We start from the raw sequence: 18,581 nt of genomic DNA, 5'->3' as shown, positions 1-18,581 counted from the left end.
ATCGGAATATATCTACTTTCACTTTTGGCCAAAATCGTATACTTATCATAAATACGAAAGTATTATTACAATTAGGTGCCTACCTAAGTACAGTCCGTACAAGAGGAGTCCTCACGCAAAATTTTAACTCTATGAGTCAACAGTCATGTAAAAAGTACGGTTCACCTTTTTTTTTAATTCTTTATTTAGCCAAATAATTAATTATACAATTTTACGCTTGACATCCTAAAACTCTGTTGAGTCTTTAAAATAAGGACTAAAGACATAAAAAGCTAAAATGGTGCGTGAGGAGTAGTTTTTTACGTGTTATACCTACCTACTTTTTTGATGGATTGTAGGTACCTAAATATAAATCCTACATAATATGATATTGGTTGCAGAATAGACAAGATGCCGTTCTTTACCATTCAATTCGCATCTAATATTTTTCTCGATGAAAGTAAAACATTTGCGCATTTAAAAATTATTTTAATTTCATTCCGAGGAATGTTGCAGTGCCCGAGATCAAAGAAACAAACGCAAAAATGTTCTAGAAATAGAGTCGAATTCATTGGTAATCATACATCAAACGTTTACTCTCGTAAGAGAAATATAATATAGAAATGGGGAATTTCTAAGTAGGTACCTACAAAAAAATTAGATCGCCAACTAGCCGAAGTATTTGAAAACTCTACTTTTGCGTTTTGTAAAATTTCACCCGAAATAAAGCACCTATACCTTCACAGATAATTCCTAAAAAATTCCACTACTTTTTACAGATTTCAGCAAAGATATTGAAACGTAGGTATGAAAACTAGGTAAGTAATACCTACCTATCGATATCTTAAAAACAAAAGCAACAGATCGTTTTAAGTTACAAAAAGTTTTTTGTGCGGCGTTTTAGGATCCAACCCTTCCATCGCGAAGGTAAATTAACCCTCGGACGGCGGATGTAGACAAAAGTAAATCACGCCTGGCGCATTCGGCCACATGTGCGTTAGCCGAGGTTAAAAAACCTAGCAGTTGGTATGAAGCTAAGAAAAAAGCTGATGTTTTACAACATGTCTGGCGAGATATCTACAAGAGTGGCCCGGGTGCGAGTTGCGCAGAAACAAGCCAGATCACTAAACTGATAGTTTGAAGTTATAAATAAGTGAGAACGAACGCCGAAAACGACCGTAGGTAATCCATCGTCAAAATTGCATCAGTATGTTTGTACAAACAATTTGTGTGTGTGTGCAAAACAGGTGCACACTGGGCATGCCTTAGCTATAAATTACCGGGTTAAATCTCAAAATAAATATTAATACCTAGGTAAATACTTATACATAGTAATCGAAAATCATAAATAGTTCTCCTTTATTGTTAACATTTTTCCAATAATACACAGAACTACTTAAACTAAATTGAAATAAGTATCTAAAGTTGAGATATTTGATATAATAGGTACATTGCTAGCTGAAATTTGCTCAGATTTGCTTAAAGGAATCGAGACAGATTTATCTCTGACATAGTTCACGACATTCAGGAAACTACTAACGCGTCAAACGTCAAAGACGCTGGTGGCTCTAAATTTTTGTCAAGAAATTTAACACAAAAAGGTAAAATGGCGCGTGAGGAGTTAAATTTCACGCCTTATAAGCAAGTATATAAATTTATTTCGTTTTCACTCTATCAAGTCTAAGGGAAGTCAAAATACGATGAACGCTTAGATCGCAGTCTTGGAAGTAGGTATAGTAAGTGACAGGTCGAGATGGCAATCGTGGTGGGGACGCCCCGCACACCCGCATAGCCCCCGCAATATCCCGATTACCATCTCGACCTGTCACGTATCTACTTAGGTATCCAGCTCTCACAAAGTATCATACAGAAAATGATAGAACTATAGGTACCTAGTCTTAATACTGCGTTCATATTGTACTGGTTAAGACATATGCCTCCTATTCGGGAGGTCGGGGGTTCGATTCCGGGCACGCACCTCTAACTTTTCAGAATTATGTGCGTTTTAAGGAATTAAATGTCACTTGATTTAATGGTGAAAGAAAACATCATGAGGAAACCTAACAGCACTCCATAATGTTCTGTTCAATAAAAAAAAATTACAAAAAAAAAAACCGACTTCGATACACAAACACTAAAAATTGAAAAATAATTTAATTTATTACCGAATATATTATGTATACAAGAGTTAATATAGTTCCATAATAATACTTTTTGCCGGTGCCAATTAAGTAGCTTTAGCTGCGCGAATCGTCTAGACTTCATATTTTTATGAGACTCCACAATGGCACCTCATTGGCGAGTGCGGTCTGTATGTATGAACGCGTAGTACAATGATACTGTGAGCCGTTATAAGGGACAAATCAACGGTATAAGTTTATCTTTAGAGGTCATATTTAAAGTAATAGGACCTAATAACGTTATTTTATTTTTTAATTATAAAAACTGAACGGTAATTTTTTTTTAAATTCTGTTTTTACAAACATTACGCACAAATTCATAGCAACATGTGTAAAAAAAATCACGTCTATACGTTTAACCGTTTAAGAGATATAAGAAATGGTTAAACGTCATCCCAGCAAAAAACTGAATATCTTCGAAGTGTTATGACGCACAAATTTAATTTTAGCACGCACATTTACCTCTTAAAACGCACTAATTCATGGACCTATTTTTTTCTCGTACGTCCATTGGGAAAAAAATGTGTAGCTGGGATGACGTATTCCTGGCAGAACGCGTTTTTTTCGAATATCTACTTATTGGTTGGACGCACAAATTTAAAACTTTCACGCACAATTACACGACGTTACGCACTAAAAATCTATCCAACTCAAATCCAGAAATTCGACATTATTTTGCTGGGATTACGCACACGTATCTACGTTGCATCCATGCGAAGCCGGGGTGGGTCGCTAGTATTTAGATATTTGAATGCTCTAAGACAAAGGGATCATGCATTGTTCAATGTTCAGGATACAGCCATCAACGTTCCCTTTGTTTTCCCTGCGCCTGCGCTATGCGCGGCTCTAACAAAATATACAAACCTCGAAATGTAACCGCGCCGTGGCCACACGCTAGCTCCGTATTTTGACTGCTCATTAGTAAACTTTTAAACCATTTGGCTTATTATTTTAACTATATTAAAAATCTACCGAGGTATAGTAAGTACAGTTCTTGTAATTCACGAAGGCTACTGAACTTTACTTGTCGTTTACATGGTCATTGCGTAAGTGTGCGTGCATGTCGGACCAATCAGTCGCGAGCAAGCGCTGTCAAACGCACACATAGTGTACCCTACGCATACCGATACGACTTAAGCACAAGCATGAGTCAGTGGCCTTCGTGAAATGCAAGAACTATAGGTACGCGACAGGTTGAAAAGGCAATCAGGGAGGGAACGCCCCGCACATCCGCACAGCCCCCGCGCTAAACCAGTGCGGGCAAGCACGGGTGACGTGCGGGTGTGTGGGGCGTCCCCCTACCCCGATAGCCATCTCAACCTGTCGCGGACTATCCTAGGTAGTTGGTAGTCACAGAAATCATCATCATGATCAATCCATAACCAGTTCACTACTGAGCACGGATCTTCTCTCAGAACGTAAAATCCGATCAGGGGTATGGGTTTAACGAAACAACCATACCTGATACCTCTTCCAAGTTAGTCCGCTTGCATCTTAGACTGCATCATTACTTACCACCAGGTGTCATACCAATCAGAATACAAAATAAAAATTATACAATTCATCATCATTTAATATTTTCAGCCCTTGGTCACCCATGCCTTTTAGCACTGTCATACACGGCCCTAAACATTCCTCATCGAGCTACTCCCGCGATCCTCTTTTTTACCCGCCTGCGGCGAAGCCCAAAGGAGAGTTATTAAATACAAATAAAAATAAGTTTTAATAACTTTAATTACTTACATAAATTAATGAGTATTTTTCTATTCGATAAAACAAAATTTCCTGTGTCAATTACTTTGCACAGTTAAGTAGTAACGTAATGAAATTTATAATTATGCCTATATTTGAACATTTTGAAGGTGAATTATTTGGAAACGAAGGCACCAGGTGGAAAATAGGGGGTAGTCGCCGACGTAGTTGACTCGGGTCCCGAGGTCAGTTGCGCCGCGTAGTAAAGAGTGTCACCATCTTGCACGGGTTGCACATTGGACAAGTTAAGAAAGTCCATACTTGAAGTCTGTTGATGGACAGTCTGAGTGTACTGTTCCATTAGCAAAGCGCTCATTTCGCCTACGTGAGATCGCATATGGAAGTTTAAGTGACTGCTCTGCTTAAACCTCTTCTTGCACATCGGACACCCGAATGGCTGTATGTTCGTGTGAGTCCGCATATGTTGACGGAGGTGGACAGATTGCGAGAAACATTTGCAACAAATTATGCACTTGAACGGTTTGACTTTCGTATGGGTCCGCAAATGCTGATCCAGACCCGCCTTCTGGGTGAAAGCTTTCGCGCAAAACTTGCATATAAACGGTCGAATACCATTGTGCATGCGCATATGTTGTTGCAAACCACCGGCTTGAGTGAAGCGCTTGAAACAAATTGAACATTGGTAAGGTTTTATTTTCGCATGCACGATACGTCTGTGCTCATCGTACTGGGTGCTATCGAAGAAACTCAGTCCACACGCGTGGCATGTAAATGTAACAACGTTAGTCGATTGGGTCTGAGGTGTCAACGCATTAGTCGGATATAGATTCCTGTCCAGACGTTTCTCGCAAACTTGACAGCGCAAAGCAGCCTTACGTCTCTTCGTGTGTTCTTCTCTATAATGTAAGGAATACTCGCAGCAATTGAAGAATATCTGGCGACATTGACCTAAATACACGTTGGAAGGTAAGGTGCAAGTAAACGGACCCCTGAAAATTAATACATTTTACTTTCTCTTTGGAATAACATAATGTGAAAAAAACTAAAAATAAATGAATTGAATAGGTACACTTTATTACATCTCCGCACCTCCGCATGATCGTATGCCTTTGACTTTCCCTTGAACTACTAGTCGTTCTATGACAAAACCACCATACAAATAGGTCAACCATAAAAATTTCTGCATCGTTCAGCATAATTCGTAACCATTATTTCGTGCAGGTTTTCTCACGGTGTTTTCCTTCACCAACCTGCACGCCTGAGACTTCTCCATAATGTTCTCATTTTTCAAAGGTGTGTAAAGTCAGCCAATCCGCACTGGGCCATGCAGCTTGGCAAATTATGGCCTGCCCTAAGCCCTTGTCATTCTGAGAGGAGACCCGTGCTCAATAGTCTAGGCCAGCGATGGGTTGATCATGATATAATATAATATGATAATGATTTACCCCAAGTCCACCGGCTTTTTTTCAGGTTTCAATTGCATTTTCTTGATCATGTTATTCAGTCGTAGTTTTTTCCCTCGGGCGGTCTCATAGCTCTTGTATTTGACTATCAAATAGCTCGTGCCTTCGCCGTAGGTGCGCTTTGTGATCCCATCTCGTTCTAACTTTATAATATCTTCATTGGATTTTTTTAAAGGAATAAATTGGAAATCACGGAGAACATCGAATGTCTGAAAAAAACGTTTATTCTGTAAAGGATTAAGGTATATAAACAGGCAGAATTTATTTGTTTTGCTTAGTAACTTGTGAATCAGTCGTTCTGGTATAAAGATAAGCCACCATCTGCATTAGTGTGAGTGCTATATCCGAACACAGTACACGAGCGCGTGAAACAATACCTGCGCGAGCTCGCACTTGCATCGTCACTGCCCTTGTCTCTATCTCTACTGTATTTGGTAGTAAGTAGGTGCTTAAGTACCTACCTGTTCAAATCCATTCATGGTTGGTTGATAGTCTCCATTGCCGGAATTGTTCGAGTCGTGTTGCATGTTTTTATGGTTTTGTAGAGCATTTGCATTATTAAACGTTTTCCTGCAGAAGTAGCAAACGTAATTAGCTAATTCTTCCCCTTTCTTCACCATAGGTTTCTAAAAAATAAAAAAGTTAAACCTACGCGTACTTAGTTATTCTTAAGTATTTATAAGAAGATAGGGTGCAGATTGCTGGCAATTTCAGTATAGCTATAGCCTATATTTATGATTTGTGATATGATTTATATATTTATGATATGATTTATAGGCTATTATTATGATTCGTCGATTGTCGCTAAGATTGATAGATACCTAAATTATAGGACTTGAAAATTGTGAATAAGGTAGCAAAGGTCTCTCGAGGCGGTCAAACGGCTTGACGTCAAGCACGTAAAGTTTTGTTTTGCTTGATCAAGCTGCTTGACGGGCGCATCAAGCGCTTCATGCGCCCGTCAAACAGATTGATTAGGCAAACGGCACTTTCATTTAAAAAATTGATATCTCGGAAACTATTGTGCTATTATGAATCGCCGACGGCTTGCCTTTGCAGGGGGGTTTACCCCTTTGCCTTTTACCCTACACCCCCCCCCCCCCCCCCCCACCTTTTCCTGAGGGCGCAATACTCACCCGTATTCACAATCATTATAACTGTGAAGTCGCACAGTGTGCTCGAACGCATAGTGTGGATTCCACAAATAAGATTATCGAAAATTGACGTGACACAATAATCTGATTGGTGTGCGTTCAAGCGCACTGTGAGACCTTATAGTAATGATTGTGAATACGGGTGTAAATGTCGTAGATTAGGGTTATGTTATAATACTTTAAAAAAAATGTGATTAGGAAAAAAATCTACTAAATCACAATATAAACGGCGATATCTTGTACAATGGTACTAAATCTTTCGTGATAGAGTCCGACTCGGACTTGACTTGTTTTTTTTTTCCTCGTTTACCTAAGTTTGTATTTTTTTCTCCAGTGTACAAGGAAAATAAAATACAAACAAAAAAATATATTTTACCTGCAAGAAAAAATTTACGGACGCGGACGACGCCGCCGCAAGAGAATTCGAAAGCAACGTTTTTTCCAACTGCTCCATTTTTAGTAAAAAATATTGCGTCCAACAAATTTTAAATTTTATTCAGAAGTAAAGTTTGTATTAAAATGTTATTTCATAAATTAACTGTTCATGCAATTCATGATAAATTAATATTAATAAAATAATAGATAACAACAAAGAATGATCCGAACTAACGTTGCCATCAAGTGTCCTCTTTGTTCTTGTTTGAATATTGATTGACTTCTCCAACAGCGCCCCCCTGTCAATGTCATTCAAGTGCCAAGGACAACCTGGCACCGCATGGCTTTGGGTTCTAGTCTTTTGAGTCTGGTGTTTGAGGTTATTTATTTATGTCACTAGGTAGTATAAATTCCGCAAATTGCTAATGCGCGTGGCCGCCATTTAGTGACGTCAGCACTAGACTGAAGTTTCGAGCTGATGGTATATTTTTATTTCGGCTGACGTCATTTCGATGATAATGAGACATGGTTCCAGCGCAATAGCAATTTGCGGGACTTATATGACTATAGAGAATAAGTTGTTATCAAAAAGATGTGTGCGTAATCCCAGCAAAATAATGTCGAATTTCTGGATTTGAGTTGGATAGATTTTTAGTGCGTAACGTCGTGTAATTGTGCGTGAAAGTTTTAAATTTGTGCGTCCAACCAATAAGTAGATATTCGAAAAAAACGCGTTTTGCCAGGAATACGTCATCCCAGCTACACATTTTTTTCCCAATGGACGTACGAGAAAAAAAATAGGTCCATGAATTAGTGCGTTTTAAGAAGTAAATGTGCGTGCTAAAATTAAATTTGTGCGTCATAACACTTCGAAGATATTCAGTTTTTTGCTGGGATGACGTTTAACCATTTCTTATATCTCTTAAACGGTTAAACGTATAGACGTGATTTTTTTTACACATATTGCTATGAATTTGTGCGTACCTAATGTTTGTAAAAACAGAATTTAAAAAAAAATTACCGTTCAGTTTTTATAATTAAAAAATAAAATAACGTTATTAGGTCCTAGTACTTTAAATATGACCTCTAAAGATAAACTTATACCGTTGATTTGTCCCTTATAACGGCCCACAGTATCTTATCAAGTTTCATTGGAATATTTTAAGTATTTATTGAATTATGAAGAAAATTACTACGACAGGACTACGATATTTTTCGACATTTAATTGGTCGAGTATTTTATGAGTTGGCTAATTAAAATTTCTACCAATAATTAGTGCGTCAGCTCATTTATCCATCTGCAATTGCATCAATAATTATTGGTAGAAATTTTAATTAGCCAACTCATAAAATACTCGACCAAAACGCGTTTTTTTCGAATATCTACTTATTGGTTGGACGCACAAATTTAAAACTTTCACGCACAATTACACGACGTTACGCACTAAAAATCTATCCAACTCAAATCCTGAAATTCAAGATTATTTTGCTGGGATTACGCACACCAAAAAGATTCCATTCCGCCTGTTCTTATCTATCTTGTGTTGGTGTATATAAATAATTTTGAAAATTGCGCCAAAAATCTGTTAAATACCTACTTAACAAACAACGACATTAAATTATGTGAAACTAGCTGATGCCCGCGTCTTCGCGTGGATTTACATTTTTCAAAATCTCGCGGAAAGTCTTTGATTTTCCGGGATAAAAAGTAGCCTATGTGTTAATCCAGGGTATAATCTATCTCCGTTCCAAATTTCATCTAAATCGGTTCAGCCGTTTTTGTGTGATTGAGTTACAAACATCCACACTTTCACATTTATAATATTACTAGATGATGCCCGCGACTTCGTCCGCGCGGATTTAGTTTTTTGAAAATCCCATGGGAACTCTTTAATTTTCCGGGATAAAAAGTAGCCTATGTCCTTCCCCGGGATAAAAGCTAACTCAGTACCAAATTTCATCACAATCGGTTGAACGGTTTGGCCGTGAAAAGCTAGCAGACAGACAGCCAGACACACTTTCGCATTTATAATATTAGTATGGATTAGGATTATCATACAGGTTTAAAACTCAAATATATCCAAAATAATAAATTTTATTGTACCTACCTAGTTACAACTTATATGATTAGGTACTTATTAAAAGGAGATGGCCACTCCCCAACACTTTGTTTGCCACAGAAAAAAAAGTTTATGCATCACGATGAAACTTTTACCTTTGGATTGGTTTTCCTGTGTAAATCTTCTTCTCTATATATAAAAATGAATCGCTAAATGTGTTGCTGATCGCAAATCTCGAGAACAGCTGAACCGATTTGAACTACGATGATGGTTCTTACAGAGAGAAATATTTTAAAAAAATCCTGAAAAAGAATACCGAAAGAAAGTTCGCCGGGGCAGCTAGTTAAGGGCCCTCTATCACTTAAACTATGAAATTCTAAGATTTCAAGCTCCAAATTTACCATCATAGGACGAACTTTCTTGTAATAGAATATATGTTTAAAATAAATCAATCTTTCGTATTGACCTTTAATGTATCATATTTACTATTTATTTATTTTGTAGTGTCCAATCTCCCGCACCTAGTTTTAATTAGATAAATAACAGACTCAACTTTGAAGCCCAAAATCTGTCCTTGAAAATCATCTAATTTACTGAAAAAAAAAACCTGAATATCAGAAATATAGTCTTATTGACTTATAATGTACTAGAATATGGATTTTTAATCACATTACTGGGTAAAAAAAGAACTGTTGCCAATTTTCACGAATCATATGGCTAGCTTAAGACAACTTTTTGTATTGAATAAAACATAAATTCAACCAAAAATTTATATCAAAATCAACTGTTCTTTAACAAATCTATTTGTATAGTTTTGGTAACAATCCATTTATTTTATCAAGCATAAAAAATTATAAACATTAAACTCTAAATTACTATAAATAGCCACGCATGGCTTCGTTTGTATGGCCGAGCGTAAATTTGTAAACCTCCTCTTAATAATAAATAATATTTTTGATCCTAGATAGTGGAGTTATTACTATATAGTAGCTGTAAATAAAATGGCAGTACCTAAACAATAACAGAAAATGGAAATACTTCTTCTTAGAATGATTTTTAAACCCCGCTAGTTTCTAGGTTTCTATTTATGTCTTTCAAAATACTATTTGTAAAGTAATTTTATTACATTTATATAGTTAGATCTCTTCGTATTTATAACTATACGACTCTGGGGCAATTTTGGACCATCTCCTTTATATGTACAATGGTACTGATTCTGAGCACAACCTAATTTTAGAGTATTCGCATCCTCTTCTTACTAATGTAATATGAAAAGGACAGACGCAGTTTGACAGTTTTTAATTTAATTTTTAGATGGTAAAACCCGTGATTTTAGCGCACAGTTGCGAGCCTACTGTTTAAATTTGTAGCGTGCACTAAAATTTAGAGTCTTTAAATGTAAAGTTCATGTTCTGTCCCTTTTTAGCATTGTTAAAAAGAAAAGGATGCAGATACTCTAAATTTAGTATAGAGAAAGACGACGAAGAATGTGGCTTATTCCGTTGCACACAAACTCTAAACTAAACTAAAATAGCACGTCTAAATCTATTGCTATCCCTTTCATGTTGCTTGCGGAAAAGGATTGCACCAGATTTAGACCCGTTAATTTAGTTTAGTTTAGAGATTGTGTACAAGAGAATCGGCCCCAATGGCGCTGATTCTGTTGTTTTTTGCTAAACTAAATTTAGAGTATCTGCATCCTTTTCTTTTTAATAATGCTAAAAAAGGACGGAACTTGAATTTATATTTAAAGACTCTAAATTTTAGTGCATGGTACAAATTAAAGCGACACGTTCGCGACTGGCACCTAAAGTCGCGAGGTTTAACGGCTCTAAATTAAACTTAAAACTGTCAAACTATGTCCGTCCTTTTCATATAAATTAGTAAGAAGAGGATGCGAATGCTTTAAAATTTAATTGCGTATTTGACTCCAATTTTTTTATTACTTTATTGTAAACTAGGATAAAAATAATGACGTAAACTGAAAAAACTAATTAAATCGATCAAATAACAAAAAAGTTATAAGCATTCAAATATTTCTGATTAGACAGAGATAGCGCTATAGAATTTTGACGTCACACCTTACTAATACCATAGTAGCTTCGTGCTGTTTCATACGAATTTTCGTTTTGCGAGAAAGGGGTAGAAGACCCTCCCACTCCAAAATTAAAATGCCTGTAACTTTGTAAATCTTTGTTGGATTTTAATATTTTTTTCAGCGTACCTATGTCATTATCTTTATCCTAGTTTATAATAAAGTAATAATATTTATCAAATTCAAAAGTATAGGAAAATACTCAATATTGTGCTCAGAATAAGTACCAATATACACTGTATAAAATAGCAAATTATTGTTGACTGAAGACCGCATTTCTTATGTGGAAGTTAACAATATATTCAGAGTTTGTCCTTTGCACGCTTATCGCGAAGGGGTCAGTTGGATGGAATGTGAAGGCGACCAGGCGTCGCGCGCTCGCCGGCACGAACTGGCCCAATACTCCTGCATAAATTTTGAACTTCAGTAATCCAGAATCTCGAGCATAAAACCTGTTAAAATCATTGACTTATATTATATTACTTCTTATCGACAGGATTATTGAACAAACAAAATGGCAACAAACTCATTGGTGCTTATGCAATAATGCAACCTCAGTTACGTCTGGATTTCAAACGGGTCGTTCATTAATCTCTAAGAGGTGGCGCTGATTCATTTGGTTTCTAAACCGTGAAAAATTTTGTTAGCTTGACCATATCTTGTCATTTATATCAATATCAGTCATAGGTATGTAAATGCATATTATGAAAAAGGACTCTTCGGTTTTCAGGATAAAACGTGTTTCGTCGTCGCAAGCTATATCTCTGTACCAAGTTTCGTCAAAATCGATTAAGCAGATGTGATGGGCTTTTAAAAATCCAGTGGGAACTCTTTGATTTTCCGCTATAAAAGTAGTGCTCCAGCAGCCGTCGCCTGATTTTTAGTGATTAATAAATGTTGTATAGAAGCAGGCGTTATTTTGCGGAAGTCCATGATATACAATGAACCAAAAGCTTAATTTGCTGTAATCCGCTGAAACAAAGTATCGAGTGTGTTTGGGATTTGTGTGGTGCTGCGTGGTGGTGGTGCGTATTGCTTGCCTGGTGGCTGCTTCTTCCTGCATGTTTAGCAGTGGGAGGGCGGGCGGTGCATTTCGCATGCTGCATGTTGCACCATACAGATTCGACCTGTTTCAGCGCATTACAGCAAATTAAGCTTTTGTTCATTGATTAATAAATAATAAAACAGGCTGAATCTTCGTAAGTAGGTTCCGTTCGACGAGACGTCCAAGTTTACCTCTGTGAAAATTCTCAATCGAGGTGCCTATTGTAATGCGCAGGTATAAAACATGTCGATTCAGTGGGGTGTCGAAATTGTCTGAATAACAGTAAGTTTCTATTTGAATATTGAGATAACTGGATAATAAACTCTTAAAAACAATTGTCCAGATGTTATTATTGATAAAATTGCTACAGTGAAATGGACAACTTCTAAGCGTAGGATTGTGAAAATGTACCACTAAATTTGTAGGACTATGTGGCCATTTAATTGTTCAAATATTTACTAAGCTCCATACAAAAAATCAGTGACCTCGTTATTTGGACTTATTCACAGTGGAGGACGCTCCATTTTGTAGGACAATAATTGTTTTCCTGAGTTAAAAATCCAATTGTCTCAGTACTCAAAAAAAATACTTACCTACTGTTATTCAGTCAATTTCGACACTCCACTAAAACCACATGTTTTATATAGCTAAGCCGGCCGGATAAGAGCTAGAAGCAATAAAACTTTTTAACAATAGTTTTGTCTTTTGAACAGTCATAAGTCCTAATGCGTGCGAGTAAAATTCAACCTAAGAACTACTTGTTTAAAGCTAAAAAATTATCATTATTTCCCGCAAACAAAGAGATTCTACGCCTGCATAGGGTTGTCAAATAAAATATGTACCTGAACTGTTGTTGGTCTCGGGCAATAAAAGTGGCTTCAATGCTCTCGACATGTCTAAAACAAACACTCCAAATACTATTCGGAATTTTTTCTACAATTCCAGCAGTCTTTTTTTAATGCACTGGGTCCTATTTCTCTAAAAAATTCACTGTACACATTTTTTACTATCAGTTTAGACTGAGGATTTAAATGAATCCGAACACAATTAAAACTGTTTGCATTTGCTTCTTCCCGCGGGCGAAATATAATCCATAGGTACTTAATATTATAAATGCGAAAGTGTGTCTTTATGTCTGTCTGTCCGTCTATCTGTCTGTCTGTCTGCTAGCTTTTCACGGCTCAACCGTTCAACCGATTTTGACGAAATTTGGTACAGAGATAGCTTGCATCCCGGGGAAGGACATAGGCTACTTTTTATCCCGGAAAATTAAAGAGTTCCTGCGGGATTTTCAAAAAAATCCACGCGGACGAATTCGTGGGCATCATCTAGTTATTTATAATTTAAGTTTAAATAGGTGCGTGGTTATTTTGTCAGTTCTAAATGAGGACTGATCGGGATTTCCGGAATTCTAAGTTCGGCTTGTTGCAACCCTGTTGTAAAAATTTTGTTACTCTATTGTAATTATTAATGACGTTATTTGACATTGAACCTTAACGCAAACAGTTACATTAATGTTTTGAATGTGCAAGTAGTGACTTATGATCTTTTGGAATAGTTTATCTAATTAGTTAACTTTTATGGCTTTTAGTTTTTAGCCGGCCGGCCGAACTATACCTGCACACTAAAATAGAGAATCTCTATCGAGAATTTTCACAGAAAAAATCTTGAGCATCTTGTTGAACTGAACCTACTCACGTATTAATCGCAACGAAAACAGGCGGTGGCTGCTGGACTATATCTGTCCCTGGGTTTCAAGCTATGCAATCTCTGTACCTTTCATCAAATTGAACGGATGGGCCGTGAAAAGCTAGCAGCCAGACAGACACACTTTTGTATTCATAATATTAGTATGGAAAAATGGATGACAGTATCCTGCAGGAAATATTGTAAATAATATTGTAATATATTACAAATAGTGGTTTTGTAGAATGTCGTCTCTGTCGTTGAGACCGACCAAACTTCACATAGGAAAGAGTGACGGAGACAACACTCTACAAAGCTGAAATCTCAAGGTAAAAGTTGATGTACCTACAATATTTCTTGCCGGCTACTGTAGTTAATAAGGAATTAACAAGTCTCAAGGGTCCCAATATTACATACCGTATGGGATACTCTCCATATGCTTTAGGTCTTTCCATAACGGAGACCCATTTATCGTCGTAACTGAAGAGTCCTAAGTCTAGGTAGGGTGAGCCACTATAGGACTGCGCGCTTATTGGCAATTGCGCCAGTATCCTCTTCGTGGCCTCTGTGCGGCCGCCGAATATGGCCCGCACTATCGTCTGCTTGAACCGCTGTTGGGCCAGCCTTGCATACAGATTGTTTGAAGGAGAACACGTAAACTGGGAATCTGCACATAATCTGGCATTTCTAAAACAGTCGCAGTAATTTTCAAACAGTTGCAACAGCTCTTCAGAAGTATTTTCATAAACATCTAGAATTTTGCTCTCACTGATGTTGTAAATTGCAAAAAATGAAGATTGGCTATTCGGTTCTGCCACCCTTAACGTCACTACTTCCTCGCTAGCATACTTTATGAACAAATGATCTTCATCTAACAACTGCATTTTCCACATCCTCAAAGTTTTGAACATATCAAAATGTTTGTAAAACTTTCTCAATTCTAAAGGATCATTCGATTCATCGCTTATTGACTTTGCCCTTTTGAATAGAAACACTAGCAGTCTGTGTTTTAAGCTATTTATGGTTCTTTCACAATAAGGTCGCTCTTTCACCAAAGGAGCAATAAAAGGACTGACAATGAATGGATCATCATCGTAGCAAAATCTACCAATTTTCCTGATTTCTATCAACATTCCTTCTACAATTTGAAACAAATGTATCGTTTGATGTTGTACTGATAGAACAGCGAGCACTTCTTTGTAAAGATAAATGCCTTGGTTATGAGAAAGGTAGATTTTATCACCCCTAAAATGTTTAGTATCACATAATTTGCCTTGGTGCAGATCCACTAAATGGAGAGAATAATTTTCAAGGGCAGACCTGTATGGAGAGAATATGTTTTTCTTGTTAATAATAGCCAATTAACATTTCTCATATATAAAAACTAAGGCTCATATTTACCTCATAGTTGGTGTCACTGCTTCATTATTACTATGTATTTGATAAAAATGGGGTCTATAGTCATCCGGTATGTGCGCTGCAGAGCCCACAATCACAAAGCGCCCATCTTCAGTGAAGAGGCTACATTCTCTGTTTAATTGCTGCTCCATAAATGGAAGCTCGTCTGAGTTCGATAGTCTTTGTTGGCACACCTTGACTGTAAATTTTGGCTGAAACAGATAAGATTGAAGAATTAACATTCTTCAATTAAATATAGATATAGTACATTGAAAAATCTAGATAAATTATTGTTGCTAACCTAAATTATTAATTTAGTAACTGATGCCTGCGACATCGTACGCGTGGAGTTGGGTTTTACAAATCCTGTGGGAACTCTTTGATTTTCCCGGGTAAAAAGTAACTTGTCACGCTCCAGGTCTTAAACTATACCCATGCAAAAAATCACGTCGATTCGTTGCTCCGTTGCGACGTGATTGAAGGACAAACCAATAAACCAACAAACAAACACACTTTTGCATTTATTGTGGGGTAGTGATTTTAAAATTATAACAAACCTATGTATATCCAGAAATAGACCTAGGAATAAGACAGATAAAGTATTCATAAATGAAAAAGTTGTAGCTCACAAAATCATGATTACAAAATAAACTGGGGCATTCTACAGTAAACTTTCTTCAGTCTTTTACTGTTAAAAGATTTTATTTTTTAATTTTAATTCATCATCATTCTGATTTTTAATTACCTTTTTATAAGATCTGCTTATAAAAAAAGAATTAGCGAAATCGGTTCAGTGGTTCTCGAGATTTGCGATGACCAACACATTTAGTGATTCATTTTTATATTATAGATAAGATTATATATTATTGTACATCGCTGCTTTTCTTTACATACCTTAAAATGGCAAATATAAGAAAGGTTTATTGTTTTGAATGTGCCATTTTGATTTAATTTACAAAGTTATTTTGTTTTAAAATAATATGAAAAAAATTGTAGACACACTATACAGCTATTTTAACTTCACCCAAGCGAAGCCGGGGCGTGTCAGCTAGTATATAATATATATTATATCATATTTCATACCTTGAAAAATCTGTAAAATATATGTGTACGTATTCCATGATGTGCATCAGCGTCAGCATTTAGCAGGTCTGAGGGGTACCCAGCAACGAGGTCGCCAGCTGCAGCAGCTCCTCTATACTCATAAATCTAAAAAAAATATACATTTCTATTATCTACTATCAAATAGCCTTTTCTAAAAAAATTATATGAAAAGTGCACATATCATACCCTGTAGATTGGTTCAAAAGTAAAAGTTCCCGGACAGTATTACTACAGCAAATTAAGCTTTTGGTTCATTGTATATCATGGACTTCCGCAAAGTAACGCCTGCTTCTATACTACAGTATTACTACTGTCCAGAAAAGTAAGTATGGAATTTCATTTCTGGACAGTAGGTGTGGTATTACTACAGCTGTCCAGGAAAGTAAGTTTGAATTTGGAATAATTAATCTTTCTTCCTGAATATCTCGTATTGATATTCATTTGTTTTAGTTTAATTAATAATTTGAATTCGGAACTCTACCGAATAGCGCTTTAAGCACACAGTATGATTATCCGTATCGGATTTCATAGGCCTCGTTTACGGAGACGCGGGGCGTCGCGCGTTGCGATGGGCGGCGCGGCCCGCACTGAATTCAAACATAATATGGCGTTGTAGGAGTGCGTTTACGGAGAAGCAATTTTATACGCGTTTGTTTGAGATGGAGCGTTTTTTGCGGCCGAGCCCGCGGATGGCGTCGACGCGTCCCACGCGGCGTTCATCGTGGCGGCGCACGCGGCGGCTATTCTCGATAAAGCGATGCGCGCAGAGGAATCCTTTTGTCAGTCTTTATTTGGAAATCGCATAACGTAGACGCGCCCGCCGCGTGCAATGTCGAGGGCACAGCGGCGGGTACCGCCACTCTTCCCGCCTCGCATCTCTATGAACAACATCGTATATTGTCATATGTTTGTGATTACGCGTGCGATGCTAAGTGCCGCTTCACGCGCCGCCTCACCGTAAACAAAAAAAACGTACGACGCGCCGCGAGACGCCACGCCACACGCGACGAGCGACGCCCCGCGTCTCCGCAAACGAGGCCTTAGAGCGATGCGAGAGCTGTAAGAAACAAGTTATAGCCGCGTCAGGTTGAGAATTCAATCAGGGTATGAGGCGGGGGACGCCCCGAACACCCGCGCTCGCCCGCACCGGGTTAGCGCGGGGGCTGTGTGGGTTCACGGGGCAGCCCTCCCTGATTACTATACTTAAGTACTAGATAAAATGAGTTCAAGTGAGGATAGAACGGAATTTCATGGCACAACTCCTAATTTGAGAGCGGAGGCTGAATTAGCAAAATATAATTTATACTTTTTAAATAATTTACTTGTTTAATTTTTTAGAAAAGCACTAATACATGCCGCGACCGGGAGTGCCTTTCTGGCCTCGTGTTATAGACGTCCTCGCCAAGGCTCGGCCGTCTAACTCGCACTCGACCAGAAAACGCTTACTTCCCGGTCTCGTGCAGTAATGTACTATTATACGTTTAGTGGTTTTTACAAGATATAGGGAAAATGTTGTTTACCCAAGAGTACTCACCTCAAGTGAAGTCTGGTCGGCCGAAAAAGCTATAAAATGTCTCCCATCCGGGCTAAACTTTCTTAGAAAACATGGTGGTTTTTCCACATTTACTATTGTCAAATTAGGAAAGACATTCTGGTAGAATTCTCGAACTACATGCAGATGACATCCTGGATTCCTGGAACCATATGTCTCCCGGTCCATGAGTCTTAACACAAGGTTTTGGGGCTTTATTTTTCTAGGAACTATCTTTTCTGTGCAAAAGAAGTCGCGTTCGTTAAGATGTTCTGGTGGAATGTCTTCATAATAAGCACTTGGACCACTTGTATTCATTTTTCATTAGATCACAAGCACAAAATCACCTGGTGAGCGTATCTAATAAATAGAAACTATACTACTACTTCGGATACCAGATTTTTCTGAAACTACCTACTAATTCATAACTTATTAGCAAAATTCTGTTTTTTAAAACTTAACCACCGACCAGAAATTTAAGAAATGAACAACAAATTAAATTTAAATATTTTTCCATAGAGTAAATATGTATTTTTCCACAGACTAATGGTTTGTATTTGTATTGTAGATATCAACTAGCTTCATCTTTGGAAAAGTTTGCACTTCACAGCGCCAGACATAGATGGCAATGGTAAATTAGTGATTAAACATATTCTTTGTTATTTATTCCTATTATACTCTTTGGCTATTTACAGCAGCACGTAGGCTGAATAAAAAAGCTAGACTAAAGTACTGTGTAACCGCGCCTGAGATAGCTAGCGATAGCCCGACGTAACGATGAATAACACGACAATTACC

At 37.3% G+C, this 18,581-nt stretch overlaps 1 protein-coding gene across 2 annotated transcripts; it reads right to left on the bottom strand.

Moving 5' to 3' along the window:
* Positions 1–3,920: 3,920 nt before the first annotated feature.
* LOC117995693 (DET1 homolog) lies at positions 3,921–18,312 on the bottom strand. 2 transcript variants are annotated; one of them, XM_069509047.1, is made up of 7 exons: positions 16,232–16,296; positions 15,706–15,727; positions 15,152–15,360; positions 14,168–15,070; positions 5,797–5,905; positions 5,318–5,544; positions 3,921–4,861 (listed from the first exon to the last, which is right to left on the bottom strand). In XM_069509047.1, the coding sequence occupies exons 3-7, from the start codon at positions 15,298–15,300 to the stop codon at positions 4,027–4,029; spliced, it is 2,223 nt and encodes a 740-aa protein (XP_069365148.1). In that variant the 5' UTR covers positions 15,301–15,360; positions 15,706–15,727; positions 16,232–16,296; the 3' UTR covers positions 3,921–4,026. The 2 variants fall into 2 exon arrangements, with proteins under 2 accessions (XP_069365148.1, XP_069365147.1); XM_069509046.1 differs by lacking the exon at positions 15,706–15,727 and adding an exon at positions 17,787–18,312 and having other exon boundaries at positions 3,923–4,861; positions 16,232–16,357.
* Positions 18,313–18,581: the final 269 nt, after the last annotated feature.

Source organism: Maniola hyperantus, chromosome Z (assembly GCF_902806685.2).
Source record: "Maniola hyperantus chromosome Z, iAphHyp1.2, whole genome shotgun sequence".
NCBI classification, from domain to species: Eukaryota; Metazoa; Arthropoda; class Insecta; order Lepidoptera; family Nymphalidae; genus Maniola; species Maniola hyperantus.
Note: the sequence above shows the minus strand (reverse complement) of the source record. Positions and strands in the feature narration are given on the sequence as shown.

Excerpts from the sequence above, each read along its gene's own strand:
- LOC117995693 (XM_069509046.1), bottom strand. The coding sequence starts at position 18,101 with ATGAATACAAGTGGTCCAAGTGCTTATTATGAAGACATTCCACCAGAA. Across the intron at positions 16,358-17,786 it reads CCGACCAGACTTCACTTGAG|ATTTATGAGTATAGAGGAGC; the intron begins GTGAGTACTCTT and ends TATTTTTTTTAG. Across the intron at positions 5,545-5,796 it reads CCATGAATGGATTTGAACAG|ACATTCGATGTTCTCCGTGA; the intron begins GTAGGTACTTAA and ends CGTTTTTTTCAG.